This window comes from Triplophysa rosa, linkage group LG24, assembly GCF_024868665.1.
Source record: "Triplophysa rosa linkage group LG24, Trosa_1v2, whole genome shotgun sequence".
In the NCBI taxonomy this organism is placed as follows: Eukaryota; Metazoa; Chordata; class Actinopteri; order Cypriniformes; family Nemacheilidae; genus Triplophysa; species Triplophysa rosa.
The window spans coordinates 1,449,383-1,476,374 of NC_079913.1; the positions used below are offsets into that span (position 1 = coordinate 1,449,383).

The 26,992-nt window shown below is 39.5% G+C and overlaps 1 protein-coding gene and 2 long non-coding RNA genes across 9 annotated transcripts in view; 1 reads left to right on the forward strand and 2 right to left on the reverse strand.

Annotated features, from left to right (window-relative positions):
- The window catches only part of LOC130548101 (uncharacterized), a 25,461-nt gene extending 5,689 nt beyond the window's left edge, over positions 1 to 19,772 (reverse strand). The window contains exons 1-4 of the long non-coding RNA XR_008961978.1: positions 19,661 to 19,772; positions 18,457 to 18,496; positions 18,274 to 18,362; positions 14,159 to 14,267 (exon numbers count right to left, since the gene is read on the reverse strand). This is a non-coding gene — a long non-coding RNA (uncharacterized LOC130548101). The remainder of the gene's footprint in view (positions 1 to 14,158; positions 14,268 to 18,273; positions 18,363 to 18,456; positions 18,497 to 19,660) is intronic.
- The window catches only part of tfec (transcription factor EC), a 34,456-nt gene extending 13,533 nt beyond the window's left edge, over positions 1 to 20,923 (forward strand). For 4 of the 7 annotated variants that reach the window (XM_057324588.1, XM_057324587.1, XM_057324589.1 and 1 more), the window contains 7 exons: positions 11,305 to 11,532; positions 11,781 to 11,882; positions 14,611 to 14,656; positions 15,751 to 15,807; positions 16,157 to 16,232; positions 16,992 to 17,139; positions 19,686 to 20,923. In XM_057324588.1, the coding sequence (XP_057180571.1) occupies positions 11,305 to 11,532; positions 11,781 to 11,882; positions 14,611 to 14,656; positions 15,751 to 15,807; positions 16,157 to 16,232; positions 16,992 to 17,139; positions 19,686 to 20,144 (1,116 nt within the window). In that variant the 3' untranslated portion in view covers positions 20,145 to 20,923. Of the gene's footprint in view, positions 1 to 7,565; positions 8,022 to 8,735; positions 8,773 to 10,871; positions 11,039 to 11,304; positions 11,533 to 11,780; positions 11,883 to 14,610; positions 14,657 to 15,750; positions 15,808 to 16,156; positions 16,233 to 16,991; positions 17,140 to 19,685 lie in introns of those variants that run through there. The other 3 variants (XM_057324591.1, XM_057324593.1, XM_057324590.1) reach the window with 3 other exon arrangements.
- On the reverse strand, positions 19,902 to 26,501 carry LOC130548102 (uncharacterized). The gene is made up of 5 exons (XR_008961979.1): positions 25,331 to 26,501; positions 23,903 to 24,040; positions 23,090 to 23,190; positions 21,653 to 21,783; positions 19,902 to 19,991 (listed from the first exon to the last, which is right to left on the reverse strand). It is a non-coding gene; the product is annotated as an uncharacterized LOC130548102 (long non-coding RNA).
- Between the last annotated feature and the right edge of the window lie 491 nt (positions 26,502 to 26,992).

Below are 26,992 nucleotides of genomic sequence, written 5' to 3' on the forward strand. Positions count from 1 at the left end.
TCCGTAATCAACAATCCCATTACAAAACGGCCGTATGATGCATCGCGTGTAACGTGTCAGTAAGATGCTACATTTGACAAAGTACATTCAAGCCGGCTAATTTAATTCTCATAATTGTATCATCAGTGTTGTACTGACAGGTCATTATACGCTTCATATTTTCCACTAACAGCCTCACAACATAAACGATCCACTAATGTATTAAACGCCGGCCAGATAAAGACCATGTGTAGTTTCAGAATAAAAATGTGTTTGGGATATAAACAAATGCACTGCCAAACTGAAAAATATGACAAAATGATGAAAAATCACTTTTTCTTAAATTAGATCAACATTAAAATATTTTCTAGCAGAGGAAATCAACAGACAAACTGATTTATGGACGGCTATCTACAGCTGCGAAAAAAATGAAGAGATCATCCTAAATGTTCCTTTAATCATCGTTTCTAGATGTATTGTGTCCATTTCAGTCCAACAAAATCAAACCTCAGGAGTGAGAAAGTCATGCTGTCAGTCTTTCACAATACTGTTGGGTGTTAATCATTTTTGAACTCGTCTTAAATACATGTAGAAATATTACTGTTGTGTCGCTGTGGGAGTGTTGGGTCTGAAAAAACACAGAGCATCTTTTCTGCTATTTTCACCCGTTTCTCCAGTTTTCATTTTCTGCAAATAAATGCAAATAGAAACAATATCTTTATTTGACATTTGGGAGAAATATTGTTAGAAGTTCACACAACGAAACAAATGAGATCATTTTACCTAACTGGCATATCTATACATAGTAAATTCTGAAAAACTGAAAATAATTTTGAAATGGTCTCTTAATGTTTTCCGTGGCTGTGCGTGTAAACAAAAGCATGAGCGTTTACTCTGGTCAATAGCCGCCTGCGCTGTTAAATAGGATGTCAAAGACCTCGTATCCTCGCGTATTACGTGCGGTTATCCTCGCTCCCCCCCACAAAACCACCTAAACTCCATTTCCACACCTACATGTTTAAGCTGCCAGCATGTGATGCTGTAAAACAGCTCAAATACAGATCTTTACAAACCAGCTCTCTCCAAATCTGCTCGTACCCTCAGCTGGGGTCCTACTGCTGAGACTTTGTTGGGTTTCTCATACCTGGGTGTGCCACATCAGATACTTCATTACCTAATAGGTCTTAAGTCAAGTCTTTGGTCTGAAGAGAACCCTGCCGTGATGAAAGAAGCAGCATCAGCTCGCGTTAGCGTCACCAAAGTCCTCGGCCGAGAGAGAAGAGAGATGAGAAAGAAAAGGCGAAGGCCGCTCAAGAACGTGGGATTCCCTCCAACTGATTGTGTTATTGTTCGTCATAACCGTGATTCATTTTCACCACCTGACAGCCATTTACTCCCTTTAAGTTGGTTTATAGGAATTTAAAAGACATTTGAGGATGTGAAACTTTCCAATGACAATGTAAAAAAGAGGAAAAAACGAGAAACAAATTCTTGCTTAGCCTTAGTGACCTGGCATAAAAATATCATGAATCACGAGTAGACATCATGAATTTCATTGTTTTCAAACTGATTTGTAAGTACAGTAGCCCTTGAAATGTTTCGAAAAGTATTTATGTAGGCGAGTAAACGAACTATATACATACACAATAAATGTCTTAAAGGGACAGTTCATCCAAAAAATAAAAATGCTGTCATCATTTACTCACCCTCGAGTTGTTCCAAATCTGTATACATTTCTTTGCTCTTGGCCACCATTGACTACCACAGTAGGAGAAATCACAATTGTACTCAAAAGTGCTCCAGAACGGTTTGCTTTCCTACATTCTTTAAAATATCTTCTTTTGTGTTCAACAGAACAAAGACATTTATAAAGTAATTTTTCCTACTATGGGAGTCAATGGTGGCCAAGAACTGTTTGGTTACAAGCATTCTTCCAAATATCTTTCTCTGTGTTCATCAGAACAAAGACATTTATACAGATTTGGAACAACTAGAGATGCGAGTAAACGAAGACAATTTGTTTTTTTGGGTGAACTGTTCCTTTAAGACATCGTCTCAGAAACTGTGATCTGTTTGCAAATCTAAAGAAAAATACTTTTTTTAAATGCAATTTACTCCAAAGGTTATTGTAGTTTACTAAAACAGACAATTAAAACATTTTTGTTTATTGAAATCATAAAGTTTTTTTAAACGTATGCAAAAGTTATAAATGAAAATAATGCCCCAGGAAGTTGAGGCACTAAAACTAAACGAAAAGTAAAACAAATTCATCTTATAGCAACATAAAAAATAAACAGATAAATAATAAAGTGACAAACGCACATGACAAAATTAAACTAACGCTAACATAAAAACTGAAATAATAAAAATAAAAGCTAAAATATTATTAAAAGCTGAAAGCAAAACTATAATAACTCTGGTTACTTTTTGAGGCCTCTATAGAATATGCACCTGTCATAGTCGTCACAATAGTTTCTTATGATGTTCATGACTAATTCCACATTTACCCCAACATAATGCATTTTTAAGCCACGAATTAAAAATCATTTCAACAAACTGAATCTATAGGTTCGTCCAGAGGATCCAATCAGACCTTTTATTCAGTTCTTAACACGAGCAGCCGACACATTGGACACTTTGTACCTCAGTCTCTTCTATTCTACGAACAAATTAAACTCAGGCTTTGCTGATTAATCTATTAGAGCCGTGGAAAGTTAGATCTGTGGAAGAAAAAGACATTGATTCAATTTAAAAAGTGTCTTAATCTTTACATAATGTCTGGATGTTATACTTGATTGGATTAAGTGGTAATGGACAGGAGGAATATCAAAGGAAGAAGGGTTGTGAATAGTTCAGGTTCACCCTTCTGGAATGCTCACGTGCAGCGCTGTACACAAGCTGATATTTATCGTTTCTGTGAATAAACCTTTGTTTCCAGCAGCTGGCAGATGGCCGTGAAGATCCGTTTCACCTGATATAATCGAGTTTAAGAACAGCCCAATGACATCTAAAAACAGACTTTGCATAACTACATAATGTAATACTGTATATATATACATATACAGTTGGGGAGAAAAATATTAGCCCCATTGGTAAATATAAGCAAAGAACGCAGTAAAAAGAAACCTGTGTTGTTTCTTCTTTTGCTCTTTTTTTTAATCACAACAATCCAATGTTTCATTGAAGTAAAACAACGGAAAGTGAGGGGAATATCACAGTATGAAATACATGTTTTTCTGTAATGCGCGCTGGCCACAATTATTAGCCCCCCAAAATAATAAAAATAAGTCAAATATCTCTCAAGTATATCTACATTTTCTTAGCACAGCAAGGTGACTAGAAACAAGACGTTGACCAGTCGTGACTTCTTGTTGCACAGGAAAATAAATATTAAGTAACACAAAGGCAAAATCCCCTTAATCTTTCATCACAATGGATAAAACCAAAGACTAGTTCTGAAAGATTGTTGGGCTACACAAAATAGAAAGTAGCTTTAAGGAAATAGTTAAAACAATAAAAATTCTCATTTCCAAGCTGAGGGCAATGGACTGGAGATGTTGAAACAGAATGTGTGTCTGTATTATCCTAATGCACAGTGAGGAGAAGAATTCGAGTGGCCAAAGAATCTTTAAGGATCCCAGATGGAAAATTGCAGAAAACTGTTGAATTTTGGGGTCAGAAAGCAATGAATAAAAATAAAGGAAAACTGCACATTCATCACCACGAGTTGTTTGGGACGCTGTTCAAGAAACAAATCTTGAAAAAAATCAAACAAATCAAAAACAAACCCACCCATATTAATTTACCATACCGGAACTTCAACCAGGACTGGGGACTATGGAAATATGAAATGAAAAAGAGTTTTTTACCAGCAATAACACAAGATAGGTTTGGTGCAAACGGGAATAAAAAAGTGCCCCATGTCCATTTTCTCCCCTACTGTATAATCTGTATTTATTATTATGTTACTGTATTATGTGGTGTAAAGTTATTGTACTTTATTAAACATTATTATGGATTTAGGCCTTGGTACAGTGGTATGAATTATTTGATACAAAAAAAAGAACATTTCGATAAAGAATAGATGCTATAGATGTGTTTGGTATATGATTCTCACCTTAAAGGGATAGTTCACCCCAAAATAACTGTCATCATTTGTTCATCCGTGTGTCATTCAATACCTCTATCAGTGGAACACAAAAAGATATTTTGAGAAATGTCTCCGTGGTTTTGTGTCCCTATAAGGGAAGTCAACGGGGGCCAACGTTGTTTGGTTATCAAGGTTTTTATCAAATATTTGCAGAAGAGATTCCTACAAGTTTGGAATGACAGGGGGGTGAATATATGATAGTAAAATTGAAATGAACTATATTCCTTTCTTTATACATAATGTGAATCGTACAAGACCTACTTTAACACTCAGAAACAATACAGTACAAAGAACCCAAATCTGTATTTAAAATGAAAGACGTCCCGTGGTAACAATCGTAACTCAAATGTCGATAAGGACAGAATCCTATTCAGATGCTTGCGAGTGTTTGTGAAAAGATGTATGTGCTTCACGGTGTCGATGACTGAATTCTTTCACACTGTGTTTAACACTGTGCCATGACTGTTTTAACCCGTCACTCATCATATTACGACACAATCAAACCGGCCCACAAAACCATACACTTGAGCCTCTGTGAACATCCACACTTGCACACGGACCCCGTGTAGATGCTCCACACTGACAACACACACACACGCTTACATAAAACACACACACTTACATAAATGACACACACACACACACACACGCACGCACAAATGACTTGACTTGAAGAGAATGTTAAAACAAGCCTGTCTTTGTCATCTTTTAAACCGCATATTATTAGTTCGGCTGAGGTCAAAGTTGATCTAATTTTCTGCTTAGTCTTCATTAAACAGCTATTGCATTATTTCATTTGACACAATTAGATTTCGCCTGTAATGAATGTATCTCTCCACAAAAGCTTACGAGCGGCGATTCGCAAATTTAGCCCACAAATGCGCTTTGTGCCACAAACATTTGATTTTATTTTGGACCAAAGGTCGTAGGGCGGTTTACATTTCAAAGCCCGACAGTAACTCCAGGCTGAAGGCAGAAACCGAGAGGAAATGTGTGATGAGTTGGACTACAATATACTTTATTGTCCAGAACCTGACGAACCGCTGATAGCTTTAATCTTGCGTACGGTAGCGCTCGTGAATCAAGGTTTAGGCCCTTACTGTAAATTTCTTCGATCAGATAAGACGACGGTGTTTAAAGGCTTAACTTCATCTCCCGTTTCAATCTTTGCTAACATCTGAAATAAAATGGATTGATTGTGCTCGGCTATCCCACGGTCACATCTCACAACAGACAGACCAGACAACGACATGAAAGGTCCGGTGCTCTTAAAATAAAACTGTCTAGACTTATAAGAAGAAGTTGGTAATAAAGATTTGAACAATTCAATGCAGCTTTTGTATTTATAAACAGTTTACGGTGCTTGATAATGGAAGTATGAATATTAATCATGCTAATTAATACTGATTATTAAAGGAATAGATCATGCAAAATTAAAACATTGTCATCATTTCCTCACCCTCCAGACAGTTGTTACAAACAAATGAAGATATTTTAATGAAAGTTTGTAACTGGGCCAGTTTTGGGTCAGCATCGACTCCTGCAGCAGGACGAAAGACTACTATGGGAGTCAATGGTGACCCAAAACGGCTTAGGGTGAGCAAATAAGGCAAAATTGTCATTTTTGGGTGAACTGTTGCTTTAATAAAGATGCTTTATATACTATACTGACTATAAACAAAAATGTGTTCTAGCTGTCCAAGCGTCCTTACAAATCTGAAACCCTGAAATGAACACGCAATCCGTCATTATAACCAAACGCTCCTCAGTCAAAGCGCAATAATGCAGACAAATCCATTTAGGTGTTTCTAACTGGTGATTAGACAAGCCGGGATAAAGAAGCTCTTTCAAAACCACAGATTACCCACAAGCCTTTGCTCTGAGAGCGTCTGGTGTGCGGACGGACGTCATGTGACACGGTTTGGTCATTTTGTGAAGGGGATCAGCGCAAAGCAGGGGGTTGGAGGATCAAGGGATCCGGTTAGATGGTTCCAAACACTCAAATTGGGGAAAAATTCATTTTCACGACAAATAAATCTGTTCAGATTTACTGCAACGGCATTCGTCACGTCTGCAAATAGATACGGTCACACATGGGGTTGCTGGAACAAAACGTAAAGTTGGATCTCTCTCAGGTGTATCTGTGAATGGCCCGCCTTGTCGCTTCTGATGGAGGATAATTGATTTAGAGCGAAAATCACATAATCGCATCTTTACAAGAGGTCTCTATTTGTCTCTCTTTAAGATGCACCATCACAGCCTATACATCTTTTTATGTAACAAAGATTTACTGTAAAATGTAACTGTGCACAAGCATTTAAGCAAAATGTAAGAAAAATGTTCAACAAAAATAATAAATATTAAAGTATTTGGACACGTTATGGTCATCATACTTAATGGAACATATTTTAAGTTTGATGTTTAAAAAAACTGAAATGGCTGGAAAGGTTTTAGGACCGAGAAATCATCTAATACTATTTTCTTGCTGATGCTTGTTTTGATATTTTATATAAGGTGTCTTAAAAAGCACAGAATGACTGCGTGTATTTAACAAATCTTCATTTGAAATATGTTTGAAAACATATCAACTTTTTGTTGATAAACTCGACGCTGAGCTCGGGGAGATCGGTTCGGAGCCGCTGCGGTATCACACCGTTAAAATGAGTGCAATATTTAATTTATATATGAATCATTAAAGCTTCTGGTTATTATGCATTCCTTTTCTACTTGGATAAAACAGCCCTCAGATGTGTGAGCTGGACTTTGATGTCTCGTCTCAGAAGCGCCCCAACTCTTACAGGAAGTAGCTCATCTTTTATACATACTGTGTGTGCGACTAACAAAGGTGAGAATTGGGACCGGGCCCGGTGAGAGCACGGAAAAATGGCCAAGCAGGACACGTAAATACACAAACACTATCTATAAACACCAGCAAACACAGGTTCTGTGGTCCATTACCAGACACTTTCCTCAGCATTTCCTTTGAAACAGGAAACAAGGCAACAGGAAGATGAGGATCGTTCAGATTCTTTAGCCATGTTTTCAAAGCATCCTTATGCTTTCACAAAGGTTTAGCTGCAGATTCTCAAGCTTTAGAAATCCTGGTTTCACAATCATCTCCCGATCATTGACCGATTTGTTTCCGTACACCAGTCCCATAAACCCCTTTTTTTTTTTTTTGCACAGAATTTGGGTTTTACTAGCAGAACGGCACATTTGAAATATGCGAGGACCGTCGAACACAAGCTGCACAGTGTGGGAAGGGAAAAACATCTCCATGATGCAATACAAAAACGATCCTGCTGGACAAATAGCAGAATAGAAAACACTGCATACAACGTCCTTCCCCAAAGACAGAGAGGCTTTTGTGCGCAACACCACACAGCGTCTACTGCACTTACTTTGATTTATTCAGTGCGCGCGCGTGTGTTAACGAGATAAGCTATCGGCGGAATTTGCTGAATAAGCCCGTAAAGATGGTCAGGCAGGAAATAACCAAGAACAAATAACAAGCATCATCCTCCGTTCCGCTCAGTCTGTCAAGCACCTGAAATTCTGCCTCAGTCAGGCTTTTGACCGACCGCTAGACCCCGAACGATCCCTTTCAGAGGAAGCCGTGTAGCTGAGCAGGCCGATGTGTCATGCCTTCCTCTCCGGTGCTTGCGATTCTGCACACACAGCTCAGGAAAGCCACAAACACACACACACTTATCCTTCTGCTATTCCAGCCGGGTTGCAAACACGATTCCAGCGCTCGTGGCTTGTGTTGTGAAGGCGGAGAGCTCGGAGCGCTTGTTGTACCTGCTGACCGAACGGGAAGGCCTGTAACTGGACCATGAGCCGGTGCTGTTTGGTAAAAGTCGTCTCGCTCACTGAGATCCAACTGATGCCGGTACGTAGCTGCAGAGAGAGGCGTTGATGGTCATGTTGCTATACGAGTGTTTCATTTCAGATTGTGTTTTAACTTCGTAAAGAAACAGCGCTTTAAACAGTCCTGAGCATTGAGAGCGAAGCTGTATCTGCGCTTTAGATTGTGTTGCTGTAACCCTGAACCCATAAAATGATTTTTATCAAGAAAATCCATAGCTTTACTTGCCATGGCAAAGTGATGAGTTCAATGCAAGCCACCTTGGATACAAACACCTGCTAAAAGATATACGAGACATTTTTAAGATTTGGCAACAATAGCATCAAATCCAAAAATCCCAATAGAAAATCTGTCTTCTTGGATAGGGAACAACGTTTGAATTAGATTCTTGCGTGTGTTTACTTCCTCTTCCCTTTAGAAAGCGTTGTGGTCTAACAGCACTGATCCTAAGGAGGAATATTCGATATATCATTTCTTTTAAACGCGTCACATAGTTTAAGACTGCAGCAAAAACACACAGTTTGACTTTTTGATCAGCTGTGACTGTGCCATGACTTATCTTGTGGGCGTTGAAGGTTTTGTCCATAATTTCTAAAGTCTGTAAAAATGGACCCCCCCTCCCTGGTGTTTCAAAACTCAGATTTTTATGAAGTGAAACTAGAACTTGACAAATGCTGAAACGAAATTAGGCAACATCACCGTAAAGCTCAACAGATTACACCTCGCTCCATTCAGGTTTCCCAGGCACAAAGCACACAGTACAGGCCACATTAAGGTAAAGGAAATATATTTTCTCAAAACGTTCATCTAATCTTGCAACTGTGAATAACTTGCATTGTAGTTCTTGTTTCAGTTCGAAGAATTCTTCCGTTCTTTTTATAGTGCAAATACATTTTGTGCAATTACGTGACGAAGTTCGATGAGATGAGCCATGTTATTACACTTTACCTTGAATATTTTCTTTCTTTCCTAAATGTTTTAAAATGTTCTGTTGTACTTTAAATCACTCAATTGAATTTTTGGATGCTGTTAATTTAGTTGCTCTATAACACATGAAGTGGCTTAAAAGGACATTTTTAAGTTATACAGTTTCTGAAAAATGTTTAGTTTTTGTAGATAGTGTATGCAGACAATCTCTTTGTCTAGTTTTGGGAGTCAGTTTATGAATGAAGAAGTGTATTTTCTACACTAGGGGGTGCCGGACTGCATATTCGGAATACCATTAAATGTGTTGACGTTATAAACTCAATCTGCATGCTAAAATAATGTGTAAAAATTTGAATGCTAAAACATTTGTAATGAATTACGCTCAGGTTGTTCCAAACCTGTACAAATGTCTTTCTTTGTTTGAACACATAGGAAAATATTTCGAAGAATATTAGCAACCATTACAGAGGCAAATCTTGTGTCATTTTATTTTATTTTATTTTGTCTTGTGTTGAATTTATGAAAACAAACCATTTGAATGGTAGTCAATGGTGCCCCAGATATGTTAGTTGCGAACATTCTTTCAAATATCTTTCTCAACAGAACAAATACATTTATACTGGTTGAGCAATTCGTGACAGAATTTTCATTTTTGGGTGAACTATCCCTTTAAATGTTTATCGACTATACTGCCTTAACTGACCTGTTACTTCCCATAAATCTCTATACACATCTTTGCACGCATGCCTGTTATCAACAGCGATGCATCACCCAAAACCATTTCGCTTGAATTGAATAAAAACATGTAATGAGTTAATAGTCGTATCTCCTGACTTTACAGCGGTGAATGGGGTGTCAGAACATGCCCATCAAACAAAACCAGCAGCGGGCAGCATAAGACATCCCTTCCACAGAGCCGAGGTCTCAGACACACAATGACTTCTTTCACCTTTGCCAGGGATGAGAGGGAAGTTACACTCTGGGTCTCTTTTGAGGCCGAATGCAGCGTGTGTAATGAAAAGAGCTTTGCAAAGGCTGATAAACACAGACAGACCTCCGCTGAGCTGTTGAAGACGGAGTCAGAGGGGCAGAGAAGATCCGATTTGGTCCTTGCCTTTTTAGATAATATTTTCCTCTCGAGAGCTGAAGGACGAGTTTAACCCAAGCGTCCTCCGTTTCAGATTTATCCAGCAAGTTGAATTGAGGGGGTAGTTGGAAATTGGACCATTTATTCACCCTCATGTCATTCGAAACATGTTTCTGATTCTTCTGTGAACCACAAAAGAAGATATTTTGAGAAACGTCTCTGTGGTTTTGTGTCCATACAATGGAAATCAATGTTGTTTGGTTACCGACATTCTTCAAAGTATCTTCTTTCGTGTTTTGCAGAAGAAAGAAAGTCATACAGGTTTGGAATAACACGAGAGTGAGCAAATGATGAAAGATTTCTCAACTATCCCAGGCCTGTTCATTTAACATTTGTTCATGCAACTGGCCGTTTTAGCCATCGGTCATTAAAAGTTCACTTTGGATTGTTCCAAAAATACTTCGACCGTACTTTAACAGTCGTGCTTTTGTGAGCTTATACAATAACACGATAATGGCTATCGGGGACAGCCTCTGTCACCCCAAATGAGCGCCCCCGTCCTATTTTCAGCTTTACGCTACATCGTAGGCTAAAATTGGAGAAGCGACCGGTCACGACAGTTAGTTTTTGAGACCACATAGAAAACAATGTTGACTAGTGAGTTTTGTCCAAAGACGGGCCTCTGGGTCATTTGGAAACAAGCGGTGTTTGTCTCCGGCCCCCTGAAGCAGAAGTGGCAGGAGAAGGAAGTCTGCGATTGGCCACTTCACGCAAACGCAACTGGGCGGTCCCACAGCATTAGTGATATAGGGAAAAGACACCAGTCCTGCAGTCATCACACCGGTCACATCAGTAATCTGGTGGCCCTCGGGTTGAAGAGAAAGCTAAAGGCCAGATTAGAGCATTGAGTTCCTGGGATCCCAACTAAAAGGTCTCGACCGGGAACGGACGAACAAGGAGATCCAGAATGCCACATTTAACTGACTGTAGTTTCTACAGGATGAGAGACGGCGCTCGGGTTTCTAACGTAAGGACTTTCTAACGCAAAAACACTTTTTAACGTAAGGTCGTGTTTTTGCTCCTTGGTTTAATTTTGTCAGCTGTTGAGTTCGATTGAACGGTTCCGCTCTCTGAAAGTTGTTACGCAGTCCGAAGGTCCTTCGGCGGTATGCTTAGATTGAGAAAAACAAGCGCATAATAATGCATGTCTGATGCTCGACCAGTTTTGGAGGGAAAAAAGCGATTTATTTATCCACTAACTCGACATGAACAAACTCGTCTCGTCCTCCACAGGTCCAAAGCCATCTGGAGAACTCCAAGTATCACCTCCACCAGACCCAGCAGGTCAAACAGTATTTAACTTTAGGAAGCAAACTCGGCAGCCAGGCCCACCCTTACCCGGGCCAAGCCCTGGGCACGGTGCCCGTCATGCGCAACGGACACATGCCGCCGGTGACCGACAGCAGCACCCCGGGGAGCCCCGTCACCCTGCTCGCGCTGGCCAACAATCACGACGACCAGGTGAGTGTGATCTCGTCTCTTTCTGTGCTCATCAATGACTTCAAGCACCCAGCACTGATCACGTTTCAGAAGCGTCAACTACTCTGATAAGAGGCGCTTCATTCACACTGACGCCTTTGTCAGATGATCAAGGCTGTTTATTTACAAGCTCCTCGCTTTCACTCCACATTGACATGTTGAAAACGAAATCTTGTCTTGTACCATATCACTGTTGACAAGAGCAGAGAGTAATCACGGTTTTCTTTTAGTTTCCAATGGATGAAGTGATTGATGATCTTATTAGCTTTGAAACCGGGTTCAAAGACGGGGGTTTGGATTGCATGGAGCCGGGCATCATGATGCAAAATAATGTAAGTACAAACCGTCGGTTCTTCACTGGTAGTTTCTCTCGACTTCTTTAACAGCCTCTAAAAGTCCTTTTGGCAGATTTTGCACACAGCAACTAGCAAATGGATCAAACGGAAAGCAGTCTGCCATATAATAGCTAACAACATCTGTTCTGCCAATGCAGAGAAAGTAGAAAAACGCACAGGAGAGGATTTCGTATTTTGAATAACTAAACAAGTGCTTGTAAAAACCTTCACGTAGAATAAAAGCAAGCGGTCTGTATCCGAAATGTACTTTTTTATGCTTTCATCCAAAGCAACTTAAAGGGACAGTTCACCCAAAAATGAAAATTAATTTCTCAAGTTTCTCTGAACCCGTTTAAATTTATTTGTTTTGCTGGACACAAAGGAAGATATTTGGAAGAATGTCAGTAACAAAAAGATCTCATCCCCCATTTACTGCCATAGTAGGAAAATAAATACTACGGGAGTCAATAGGGGATGAAATCTGTTTGGTTACTGGCATTCTTCAAAATATCTTCTTTTGTGTTCTGTGGAAGTAAGACTGTTATGACGGTTTGAAATGACAACAGGGTGAGTAAATGATGACAGAATTTTCATTTTTGGGTGAACTGTCCCTTTAACGGCATACATATTTTATCAGTACGTGTGTTCCCTAAGAATCCAACCCTCAACACAATGCTCTAAGCTACTTATTCGCGAGTGTACAAAATCATAACACAAACACGTGCCGGTCTTTGGTATGCTTGGGAAAATGCATTTTGCCTTTGCGTGGGGTCGCACCGAGTCCAGCTGAGGGTCAAAGTTCACCGTTTCTGTGGGGTGAAAAGGGAGGGGGGACGTAAATCTAAGGATTTAAGTGGTTGAACAATACAGATTAGCCTGTTAATGATGTCGGCACACAGAGAGGTATGTCTTAGAAGAGCTTGACTTGTGTGTTAATGAGTGATCTATGTGTATGTGTGAAACGCTTGGCATTTTTAAAACGGAAAATGAAAACAGATGTGGTCAGAAAATAAACTCCACCTCGATGCTAAAATATGACCGCGTACTGCTGACGGACTGCAGTTCAGCTGTAGTCACCGAAAAAACCCCTTTGCTAAGCATTTTGGAGTAGAAGTGGCCCAAGTGTGTATAAGAGCGGCATGACATGGTTAAGGTTACACTGACGTTCGGAGCCGGACGAAGAATCATTTGAGACATCATTACGGCAACACCTTAAGTCACTGGAGAGACGTGTTGTAAAAGAGGAGAGAGAAACATGTCACTTTTTACTTTTTACACTTTTGTCAATTATTGTATTTATTTAAACCTTCAGCTAAATTGCAACTACGCACATAAAGCCTGACAGGAACGAAGAAATAAAAAGGACTAGGAGATCAAATACGGCGAGTTGAGCAGTCAGGCAATGGATGGAGCTCTATCTGCTCTCCCAGTGGACTTGTTCAGAAATGAGAACGTGCTTAAACGGATCAATTCGTTCTAATTAGTCATCCAGCACGAGGCATCAGGCCGCTTCCCCGTGTCAACATATCAGCTAACACGATGGGAATGGACTGAAGTGATTACGACGGCAGCAGTCAAGAGGCTGTGGCAATCTTTCATTTTGATAAGCGTGATCCACAGAGAGAACGGAGGAGACGCTGTAGCATCTGCAATCTTTCGCTTTCTCTGTAACGCTCGGACCTCTTTAATTCACCAGACAATCTTAAGAAACAGAATACGTAACACCGAAAGAAGTGGTTTTCAATAGTTTTGCGTTCATTTTGTGGAAACTCTTATTAATAAAAAAACAGATTAAGCCTCAGATATTACAGAAATGTTGTGAAGTAAACCGCTTCAGCGGCAACAACAGAAACAAACGTTATGTGGCCTAAACCTAACTTCCGGTAGGCCTCCGCAAATAAAAAACTTTTCATTCAATTTAATACAATTCATTTACAATACAATATAAGTTTAGTATGAAATTAATTGTTATATTATAACCAAAAACAGACCGGACGTTAACTTCGGGTCAAACGCGTGCGTCCGATGAAACCATCTGTGGAGCATTGCGGTTTTGGGTTCGTTTTTCAGGGAACACGCGTTAATACCAAGTTGCTTTGAATAAAAACATCGGTCAAACGAATAAATGTAACTGTAAAGAATTATTTAAGCTGACCGCAAGAGAAATGGAGAACAGATATTGAAACCAAGTGCACAGACATGATCCTTCAGTTTACACATGTTTAACCTATATGTACAGGCGACCCAAAATGAACTTTTTATTATTTACTCACCCTCCTGTCATTCCAGACCTGTATGACTTTCTTCTGCACGTTGATAACCAAACAACATCGACCCCCATTGACTTCCATCGCATTTCTCAAAATATCTTCTTTTGTGTTCCTAAAAAAGAGTCACATACAGGTTTTAAACAACACCAGGGTGAATAATGACAATTTTGGGGTGAACTATCCCTTTAAAACTCACTTTCTCTACAGCGCCCTCTACCGTCTCTTGAAGCCCTGTGGTCATTGAAAACACAGCCTGGCCTACACATCTGTCTCTATTAAAACATGGACTTCAAATGTGTTTTACCAACTATAAATGCTGATTTGAGATTAGGCAGCCGATGTCACAGTGAATCATATTTTTTGCTGTCACCACGTTATTCAATCAGCATGTACGCAATATCATGTAGAAATGTGTTCTGGCGTCTCACAGACTCATTTTCTTCTCTCTTATCAAGGTGTCTCTGAACAACAGCATGCTGGAGGTCTACGGCGGCGAGCCAGGTACGACCGCCTCTCACGCCGGACGCTCACGTCCCACAAAGCTCTCAGTCAAAAGCGAGGTCACAGGTACAGGACCTGTGCTGTTAGACATTTCAGAAGAAACAGGACAGTTTATGATTTACATCACAAAGCTGGGACTTTCGTTTATAGTCGACTGTTTTCTTTAAGATCATCGGGTCACGATTGCGCAGTTTCATATTTAAAAAAATAAGCTTGAAGAATACATGTAATTTATAAGGAACGTCTCTTACGGATGTCTTTTCCAGGCACAAACAACCCAACCCTTTTTCCCCCCAAATTTGGGAAGACAGTCAGGGATGTACTGGAAGATGTACCCAGACATCTGTTATTCCAAACGGCCGGGACTCGAAAGCCAAACACAACCCTGTATGTTTCATGTTATAACCCAGCTGTCTTATTTTAAGAGACGGAGCGCTCGGTGTTTAGCTCATTATTCATTATCGATGCTTCAATAAGCGGAATACGGTAGCATGTATTCTTAGCATGATAGACGTGGCACAATGGCCCCTTTGTGGGAGCGTTATTTCTGATGAATGTCATGCATCGAGTAAAGCTAATTGATTCAGGAAATAGAAAGGATGCCTGGAGAGCTCTTCACTCCGGCGAGAAAATAAGCGCATCACTGTCTCGCTGGTATAAGCACGCTGCACGGGGCTCTTGTTTGCTTACGCGCCGCTTAAATGACCTTATTGAATCAGCAGAAACGAATTGAGAAATCCAATCACTATAATTTGAAAGAATGCGAATATGAACTTCCTCTCGCTTCGGGACGTCAGCGGATTTAAACCGTTAATCGGAGGATTAAAAGGAGATATCCGCAAGGAAACAGAGACGTGGTGTCGAGGAGTGTATAATGACAACTTATTCAGAGAAAGACACAGGACTTGTCCGCTTGCATTGAGTTGGGTTTATTTTGTGGGTACTGTATCGGGGTGCACTGAACTGAATTCAGAACTAAAGGATGTGAGGATTGTTGAAATGACATTTACTGCATTAACGTCAGCATTTGCGTCTGCTGTACATCTCTGGTTTCTGCGGTAAACAATAACTTTTGATGTGCTCTTTTCTTACAGAACACGACACAAGGGTCATGGCCAAAGAAAGACAGAAAAAAAACAATCATAATCTAAGTAAGTGTTTTACAAATAATTAAAAGATCTAATGTTCTGTTTGGTGCCGGGCAGGTGCTATTAAAGTCTACGGTTAAATTCTTTCAGCTGGGTTTTTAATAAGTCACAAGAAAAGATCTCAATTTAAAGAAGAAAAAAAAATGAGGTTCATTTCATAATGACCACAATACTACTTTTAAATATATATCATCTGCGTCTCTGGGACCCCAAATATATAAAGAGTAGAAAATCTCCACAGAACTTGAGTTAAATATTTCATTTGTGAGCCGGCTCGTACATTCATTTGAATCATTCATGTACTAATGTAGTAGATTCACAGAATTACGATTGATGTTCTTATCATTTTCAGTTGAAAGACGACGGCGATACAACATCAACTACAGAATCAAGGAGCTTGGAACGCTGATACCCAAATCAAATGACCCGTGAGTTAAAAACCTCATTCTCACACTAACAGTCCGACTCGAAATGTCAAACGGCACCTTAAAAAAGAAAAAACAATTACAGCCGATATGGGCTTATAAAGAGATACCAAAATGACAGTGAAGTAGAAAGGAAATGACAGCACGCGGCTCGTTTTTCAAGCAAAGGTGTTTGGGACCTGGGAGCAGACCACCATCTGAATGATGGAAATGAGGTTCAGGGCAAAAGATGAGCCGTTTGAACTCAAGTTAAAGCACTGAGGCCACGGATGAAGTACGGTCGGCCCAGCTTAATTGAACTTTTTATGGAATTTAAAACGGAAGGCTACCGCTGTCACCTTGCCATTAACACAAGATAAAGGAGATTATTAGCTCAGGCCAACATCTTATTCCAAAGAAAGAGACAATTTCACCACACTTTCCTCCTTTTAAAAAGTAATGGTATCGGGAACGACCGCGCTTTACCTCAGTTTCCCGGGTCCCTTTTTTTCTATTTCTTCCGACACCTATTTTTGCTCGGGGATTAATTTTTTCCATACAAGGGGTCGGCAGAATGGACTTTTTGCAGACGTACTTAACTATTCCATTAAAATTCCCATTCAAAGGCGAGCTAATGTCCGAGAATGAATAATTGGCCATGTAAATCACAGTTTCTTACTCGCGGAAAAAAGGAGACCCTTGTGCGGCTTTTCTCTGCGTGTGAAAGTTCTGCTGATGCAAAAGCGCTGTTGAGAAAGGTTATCTTTTACGTTTCTCCGGCAGTGATATGCGCTGGAACAAAGGGACGATCCTCAAGGCCTCGGTGGAATACATTAAGTGGCTACAGAAGGAACAGCAGCACGCCCGCGATCTGGAGAGCCGGCAGAAGAAACTGGAACAGGCCAACAGAAGACTTGTGCTACGAATCCAGGTAAAAAAAAGTGGATACGAGGCAGAGATGAGAGGAAATAAAAGGACAAGATGGTTATCACGGTGTGTGGAAAGAAAGATGTAACCACGGCGTGAGATAAAGACTAGTTTGGACCCGCTTCCAACTTTTTATCAATGACCAGGGGTGGGCTGCGGGTGGCACAGGCAGGATTTCGCTCCGGGTAGCTTCCCCAACATAACCGTTGTGAAAATTAACCACAGTTTGACTCTTGTAAAAGTATAATAACAATCCTTTTTGGCAGACTGATGACCGTTTGTATACGTTTTACTACGGTTATTATGGTGAGACGAGGGTAAATTTGTGGTTACTATGTTTTTACTACACATACCATAGTTATACCATGATTAACCATAGTTAATTTTAGTGAGGGTAGTGTTGGGGAAGCTACTTTAAAACTAGCTTGCCAAGCTACAACAACATTGTAGTAATTTACAGAGACGATATCACCTAATAAAACTAAAATAAATGATTATTATTTTTATTATTATTATGCAATTATTAAATTAACAATAAAAATATAAGTAAGAATTATTATATCTTATTTTCTTGACATATTTCAGAAATATAATAATGCTTTTTACATTTATTTTAAGTAATTACATTCAATATAAATGTATTTAATTATATCATTTCATCTGAGAACAGGGCACACACTCCACCCGTGTGCTTGATAGCTTAGCAGTCTGTTCCTATTGATGTTTGTAACAGTCTCTCCATCTGAGCTCTGGAGCATGTCGGGCTGAAGTAATTACCTGATTAATAAATAGCGCGCTACAGCGTCGGCACGAGCGCACAGGGCCTGGAATTAGATTATGAGGGCTAATAACTTTGAAGAGCCGTGGCTTCTCGTCTGAATTTATGCATTACATTCCCACAGTATTGACATGTTCGTGGACCGGGCACGAATCGTCTTCACACATGCCAAGACACAGTAATTAGCCCTCAAAGTAATTACCCGGAGGCTCGCTATCCAAACGCTAATGCTAATAATGGCTCAATTGAGTGTCTGAAGATACCCACATTGAGAGGCAACGCAATAACTCATTTAAAACGTCTCCGCTATTGTATAATGTGTGGGAGTAAAATCTAAAACAATGGTTCATAGACACTTACAAAAGTTTCAGGTTAGCAGTTTACAGGCACGACTTTCGTTCTCGGCGGTTTGGATGAAAGTAGCGGTTTCTGCATTGCTCCCATTTAACCTGAGAAAACAAGACAGAAAATAACAATAATACGTCAACTTGCAAAACTAATGGCACAAGAATAGTTCACAAACAACTTAAACAAAAGATTTACCACCATCATGTCAATCCAGTCTTGTATGAGTTTCTTTTTTCTGCAGAACACAAAATATGATATTTTGAAGAACGTTAAATACCAAACAACACTGATCCCCATTGACTTCCATTGTATGGACACAAAACCACAGAGTCATTTCTCAAAATATCTTCTTCTGCACTGCAAAAATGACATTCTTCCTAAGCGTTTTTACCTTGTTTTATGGCACAAATATCGAAACATTTGTAAATCATGATACATTTTCTTGAAAAGTGACCCAAGATATTTAGTCTCGTTTAGAAAATAGAAAAAAATGAAAAATGTTTAAAACAAGCAAACAAATCTGCCAACGGGGTGAAAAAAGTACTTGAGAAAAAGTCAAACTAAATTCAAGTTGATTTTTCTCAACCCACTTTTTTGCTTTTTATACCAAACTCTCATAAAACAAGACTAAATATCTTAGGTCACTTTTCTTGTCAAGTAAATCTCGAGTTTTAGATCTTTTTTACTAGAAAACAGGACAAAACCGCTCAGTAAGAAATGCATTTTTGCCAATGTGCGTTCCAGAAGTCATAGTATTTCATTGACATGGGGGTGAAATAGTATTTTGGGGCAAACTATGGCTAAATGATCACTTTGGATAAATGTGTTTGCTAAATGAATAAATGTAAACATACAAATGTACACAGAAAAAAAGCGTTTGCGTCTTCTATGCACATATCAGGATTTATTAAAAAAAAAGAATGTTCATACGTCAGGCTTCTCAATTTCAATTTCATATGGTAAACTGCATTTTTTTTTCTGGGTATCTGCCCAAAAGAAATATGTTTTTTTCCCCAAATTAGAGGCAACATTGGTTCAATGAATGAGCAAGTTAATGATCGTATGACACATAGTGGCGTTTTAAGATTTTCTTCTTCCACGGGATGTCCTGCTAGGTTCAAGGAACCGTAGAGTATGGGTTTCTGATGAATGATTGTTTGAAGCTGGGTGCACCCTGTTATGTGTTTATGGCACAAACCCCCGTGGGGCCCTCGAGGGCTTGAAGAGAAACACAGAGAGAGGAAAAGATGTAGCGTGAGAGAATCAGTGCTAGCTAGAACGATGAATCGCTCCTGACCAAATTAGGGAGCACTTTCAGGTCATCCATCATATCTTGCCTGGATGACCCCAGTGCGGTGTCAAAGCATCCTTCAGGCCCCTAGAAACATCTCTAACCCACCTGCCCGTGTTTGTGTGTTTGACAGGAACTGGAAATCCAGGCTCGTGCTCACGGGCTGCCCAATATGGCCACTTCCATAGGATCTGTTGAGCTTTCGCCTCATCTCCTAAAGCAGCAGCAACAACAGCAGCACCAGACCCACGCGGCCACTCAGGCCCCTCAGTCTGTTCCACCACCTCTCTATCCTCAGGATGACCTGAGCAGCCAGGAATACATCCAGCGGACACCCTTGCCGACAGCTTTGGGTGTTGGGAACGTCGAAGAACCGAACGACGGCTCCACCACCTTCTCCGACCCTCTGTCTCACTTCACCGACTTCTTCAGCAGCAGCCTGAAAGAAGAGCGACGACTGGATGAGATTCTAATGGACGACGCTCTCTCGCCCTTCGGCACGGACCCGCTGCTGTCCGCCGGGTCGCCCGCCGCGTCCAAGGGGAGCAGCCGGAGGAGCAGTTTCAGTTCAGAGGAAACGGACGAGCTCTGACTGCCCGGACCTGTTTGTAACACTGAGTAACTGACCTCCCGTTTCCATTGGATTACAAAGAGGACTGACGACACGCCAATCTTACGCCAATGTCGAGTCAGACACATCATCAAAAAGGGAGATTGACTGATCTACTGACACTGATCTACTGTACAGCCAGTTGTGTACGAAAGACTGTCTTCACAGCAATGAACATCCACTGGATTGTTAAAGGGATAATTGGCCCAAAAATGAAAATTCTGTCATCTTTTACTCACCCTCAGATTGTTCCAAACCTGTATAAATGTCTTTGTTCTGCTGAACACAAAGGAAGATATTTGGAAGAACGTCAGTAACCAAACTCCCATAGTATTTATTTTCCCAACTCTGGCAGTAAATGGGGGATGAGACCCGTTTGGTTACTGACGTTCTTCCAAATATCTTCCTCTGTGTTCAGCAGAACTCAGTGAGTAAACGATGACAGAATTTTCATTTTTGGGTGAACTGTCCCTTTAAGTGTATAAATGGCATTGATGAAAAGGACCAGTTTAAAGGAGTTAGGGAGGGATCTTTTGTGCCTTATCTGACGTTGGCTAACTTTCATGCATTTAAAGCAATGCTACTGTAATTATGCTAGGCAAAACAACCTAACACATTTTTTTATGTTTCATACAGAATGTATTTTTTCAGAAACATACCTGCTCATGTGTTTAAATGTTTTAATCCTTGTACTCTTTAAATAAAAAAAGGAAAAATATAACACGTTACTTTTTATATACGTATGAATCCGGGGGTGGGAAAACACAATAAACCTCTTCTGGAAAATCTGAACCCAATGCTTTCAATTTCGTTCTTGTTTGTAGTATCTAGTCAGCCTTGTAGAATTTATGGAACAGTTCACCCCCCAACAAAAATTCGGTCTTCATTTACTCCCTCGAGCTTTTCTAAATCTGTATACATTTCTTTGTTCTGAAGAACACAGAGAAAGATGTTTGAAGAATGCTTGTCATCAAACAGTTCTTGGCCACCGTAGACTATTATAGTAGGAAAAAGTACAATGGCAGTCAAAAAGGCTCCAGAACGGTTTGCTTTCCTACATTCTTCAAAATATCTTCTTTTGGGTTCAACAGAACAAAGAAATGTATAAAACAACATTTCCTATGGTAGTCAATGGCCCAGAACTGTTTGGTTACAAGCATTCTTCCAAATATCTTTCTCTGTGTTCATCAAAATGAAGAAATGTATACAGATTTGGAACAACTTGAGGGTGAGTAAATAACTGTTCCTTTAAAGCAAACTTTTTGAAAAAAGAAATCTGATGTATTCCTGTAGCTCAACTGGTAGAACACTGTGTTACCAAACTAAAGGTCATGGATTCAAAAGATTGAATGCACTCCGAGTCAAACATCGTCTGGCAAATGCATACATGTGAAATGCACAGATTACACATCACAAATGCCTAAACATATTCTACAAACATCATGTTAAATTGGCACAAATGTAGGTCATCCAAAAACCAGCACACTCACACACAGATGAGTCCCGCAGTGCAGTAATGCCACTGATGACATCCCAGCCGAAGCACCGCCCACCGGGTGACTGAAGGTTTGATTGACATGTTGATTGGCCACTGATGAGGACGACCCCCTGCTGTAGGCCACTAATGACATGGAAGAAACCTAATTATATGCCAGCGGCCCTCAGAACAGCCACGAACACGGACAGCATCCGCGCCGCGGCAGAAAGTTGACAAGAGAATCACACACAAGTGTGCCAAAAGAAAAGTAAATCCCAGACGAAATGAGTCGCACTGAGGATCAGAAATACAACACGCAACATCTCACACCGAGGCTCGTTTTAGTCGAGTTTGTTTCAACTTTTATTTTCGACTCGTTTCCCAGAACAGGCAGCCTTCTTAAGAAACATTTCATTAGTGGATATTATTGAACCGAAATGGAAAATGAAATAACACATTAATAATACAACAAACATTCGCCACCGAAAAAAACATGTCAATGCATTTCGGCAGATAGGCCGCGCTCATCAAAGGCCGGCTAAATTAATGTTTGAGAATGTTATTAGCTTATATGTTTCTCTGTAATGAAATCGAAAAAGCTTCGACTTGCATCTCCGTCGCGGGCGCAAAATAAAATTGAACTGCCACATCATTATCGAGGGCAGATACTCCGACTACAAAGCGCTGAGTGATGTTTACGCTTAATTGGCCAGCGCAATTATCAAAAGTAAATATGGATTTTCATTAAATTACAAACATGGAGCGGACTCATTTCCCAGCCACTTCCAAACCGGTTTTCCTCAGCAAACACGGGCTTTTGATTGATTTCAATATGGATAAGGGATTGCAAGGAAAGGAACAAATATTATGTTCAGTACAAAAGTGAAGTCATATACTATTGTGCGTGTGTCATTGTGGTGCTCATTAATAATACGGCCGGGGGACTTCAAATTCTGTAGTTAGAAGAATAATAACTAAAAAGAAAGAAAAAGAGAAAGAAACTACATACATTTACGTTCGTTCATGCATTTGGCAGATGCTTATATCCAAAGCAACCTACAGTGCATTTGTTTTCCATATGCATGTTCATTTAAACCAAAAAATTGGGTGGTACTTTCTTGTGCAAAACTTGCTAATATGATGCTGGGGAGTTGTGGGTGGTTGCTAGGGCGTTGCTATGAAGTTGCTTTTAAGCAAATATAAGCAATGTAGTTCAGGTCAGGAGAGCCCTCAAAAATGATCTAATAATTCAAGACATTATTTGGAGTCTTTGCAACTAAAAATGGATTAACATAAACTGAAGGAACTGGGTTCCTTATCACACATATTTCAAATGCACATATGCATTCATTGAACCCTAAAGTCACGGGTTCATTTCAAAATGTCAGAAAGTTGACAAGTGACTCATTTCCACAAACTAAATTTTTTAATGGACTGTTGTTGTTTTTACCTGTTCACAAATGATGCTGATCGGCTCTCCTGTGTGTCACCAGCAGATGTCAGTATATGACTGGATTTTCTTCATGTGTGTGTGCCGCATGCTGTGTTGTCCTACAGTATAACAACAGAAAACTTAAGCATCAATGCAAGGTTTATATTTTTTCATAACAGATTAAAAACTCCTACATTTTCCTGTGCATCTCTCTGTAAAAGTATCTTGTATTTAAAATAAATTACATTTCTACCCTGGTTATATTATTTAATGTGGCCAGTTTGCAATGTATTCTAAATTTGTTAGTAGTAGTTTACTGTATCTTACAGTTATAATTTTCACATACAACCATTCGAGTAAACATACAGTCCGTGAATAAAGAACATATTGAAGTTTGTTTAGAAGTCACGTATTGTTCTTTACACTCAGTAGTTTTACATTACAATGTAAAGTGACCGTTCTGGCTTAGCAGTAGTGACAAATGACATCATCATAACAATAGGGAGTGATGTCACATGAGTCATGACCCCAGGTAAACCCCGCCGACCCGACTCGGAGTCGGCTCCCCACATGCCTAAACATCCTTCCCATAATCCATCAGGGCAGAGACACCATTTTGTGTTTATGGGACCACACCCAGCAGTATCTGACAAAGTCCCACATCACCGGCCGGCGAGCGCGGAATTAACGACAAAGCACAAAGAGATGAAAAAGCTCCCAGCTGGGGCGGCGCTGTAAAACCCCTGAATGCGATTTCCAGAGATCGAATGAATTGAACCAGATGCCAAAACATAACTTCAAACAAATTGACTTCCAATTATTTAGACGCACACTTCCAGATGTGGCGCAGATGCAGGAGGGGAGCGAAGGTATCTCAGGGCCGCGCTGCGCTTTATTCCACAATAAAGATGGGGTACGGCCGTATGTGTTTTAAATCACTCGGATCAGGCCAGGATGTTGAGACGACCACTGCGGATGTGGAGAGGAGAGTGTGTCATTAGGACAAAGTGAACAGAGTTCCAGACAGCCATTAATAGACAAGATCATTTACTCTGTGAGAGAGAGAGAGGAGAGAGAGCGAGAGAGAGCAAAGACATTTCTTTAATGCTAATTTATCTCCAGCAGAATCTTGATTGTGGAAATGAAATCACAGGGAGAGGACACTTACTGCTCTACATTTCTATTCTACAGTATATACATGAGTACATATTCATTCACAGGTTTACTTACGTTTACTAGAATTCTGCACTGGGTCTCATATGTATGTTTATTGAATACACTAGTCATAGTGAAAATACTATTTATTTTGCATGGCTGTTAAATTCAGATACAGACGGACGATGGCCATATATAAAATATAAAAAATACTGACTCAAAATGCTGAAATATAATTTTTTAACAACAAAGCTTGGATTTCTAAGATGAGCAGAAGAAAGCAGTAACACAGTTGGATATTCACTGTAAGGACTGATGCAATTATATAAAAATATCCAAATCTCGAGACATTATTTCCACCTATTACAGATTCAAGATGTTTCAAGATTCAAAATCACACACACATGATTTTGAATATACGAACCATAAAAATGAACTATATTCTAATTTAAGAGACCAAATAAAAAAAAATGAGATTCAGGATCTAATACAGTATAAATTAGGAAAAAAATGTAAATTTGAATTTTACATTTTTTAAAAACAAAAAATGTTATAACGTAAATATTAAAAACTAATTTAGACTTTTTTAGGCCACCAATAAAATTAGAAGAATGGTTTTGTTATACAAAGCAAATTAGATCTGACACGATGCACTCAGCATTTAGTAAAAATCAGGATTTACTCACATCTACCGTACATGTGTAGTTAAAAATGTATAGTATAATTTGTAATAATACATGTTGTAAATGATACAAATGGAAACGCAAGCATTTTTTACTAATTATTTCAACATTTGATACATTTAAAACGTTAAGTGCACTCAATACATCTCACCTAAACTCAAAAATTACCTAAACGGACTGATGTCAAAATCTCACGTCAAGCACAATGCTGTCAGATATGTCGTGTGTATTTTCTTTATGCTTAATATCTATAATTGACCGGTGCACAGTGCAAAGCATTCATTCCATTATAAGCGGTAACGGGGTGTTTGGGGAGACCGAGCTGGGAATTCTGAAAGATTCCAGAGGGGCTCCTTATATCAAGAGCCTGCGCCGGACTATGCTAATCTGCCTTCAGTCGACCTCTGATAATCTGACTGACCTTGGTTGAGCGGAAACGGGGCCCCGGCGACTGATTTGTAATTCAGAATGAGAGCCACCGGTCCAGAGCCACGGGCCGCTGAAACAGACCCCCTCTCCATCGTAAGAGCTGCGGGGAAATCAAGAAAATAACACACGCAGGGATGAGATATTAAGCCACCTGTGTGTTTTCCTGAGAATAGACAAACTGGCACCAACACTCTCTGTGGTATTAAAACGTGTGCGCTTGTCAACGTGTGTAAGGCTGTGTGTGGGTTTCAGGTTTAGCGGGCTTGTTACCATGCTGAGATAATTGGCGCTGTGCGGGTCGGCACCCGTTTGACCACGATGGTGTGCATTATTCATCTCCTGGCCTGCAGCGGGCCGTCGCCACGCCCTTTGGAGATAGACTTATATATTATTAATAGGTAATTGTTTATTAAATGCAGAGTCTTGACCCTATTATGCCTATTACAGCCTGTAGAGTATACACTGTTTGACCATATTCTAAAGATGTGATGTGGGTCCTACAGATGGGCTAAAGCGGGGGATGAGAGAGAGAGAGATGGTGATAAAGAATGAGGAAGATGTAGGTCTGACAGGTGCAGGGTCAAAAGGGAGTCAAGACTACATATTTATGACTGAAGGCTAATGTTGCTTTCGTGGGTCATTGCTTAACTTTGAGAGTCAGGCGGGTTGAGATGCCAGAGATTTCACCCATAAAACTGAAAATATAAAATGTCCACTATTGTGTGATTTAAAAGAAAGCAAAACGAATACAGTATATTACTAAAAGATAGCTTAGGGATGCCACAATATACCCGTATATGCAACAGCAATGAGCAGTTCGCTTCAAAATAAGCCCCATTGACTTTCTAAAGTCATTTTTATTCCTACTATGGAAAGTCAATGGGGGCTTATTTTAAAGTGAACGGCTCCTTTAAGAACCATAATAACTGATATTATGATAATATTGTAAATAGTTCAGCACCAGTATCTGGTTGACACTTTAAGATGATGGTTTTGCACCAGTTTTACATTTTGTCTTAAGAGCCACAATAGTTACAAACTATCTCTCTCTCTCTCTCTCTCTCTCTCTTAAAGATTAAAGAGCCCAATTAAAGATTAACTTGACTGATATCATTATTATTTTCAAAACGTCATTGATATTATGATAATAATGTTATTGATAATTCTTCTGGCCACAATATCGATAGGCTATAGAAAAATATATAATATTGTGACAGCCCAGATGAAGCTACTTTGAAATGCCCATCTTACAGAACATTTAATAAATGATTAAAATGTTATGTTTTTATTGTCTATAGACGTTTCATCGGATGCTAATAATATAACTATTTATATTTCATTTCATTTACAGCACATTTATATTAATTTATAGTTTATTTTATAATAATTGTTTTAAATAAACAATCTGTTGTATTTTATTGTACATTAATTTTATTAAACAATTTGTCGAATGGGTCGTGTAACTTTATGGCATTTAAGTTTAGCCAAGTAACAGTTCTTCTAACCCAAAATAATCCTGGCTAGACATACTTTTAACTCGCTAGTTTATGTAACTTACTTGTTATTTCTTTGCTTTCTATCAGAAATATTCTGCAGGGACGTGTACCGGAAGTTAAGTTTAGGCCACAAAGCGGGCTCAGTAATGTTTGTTTAT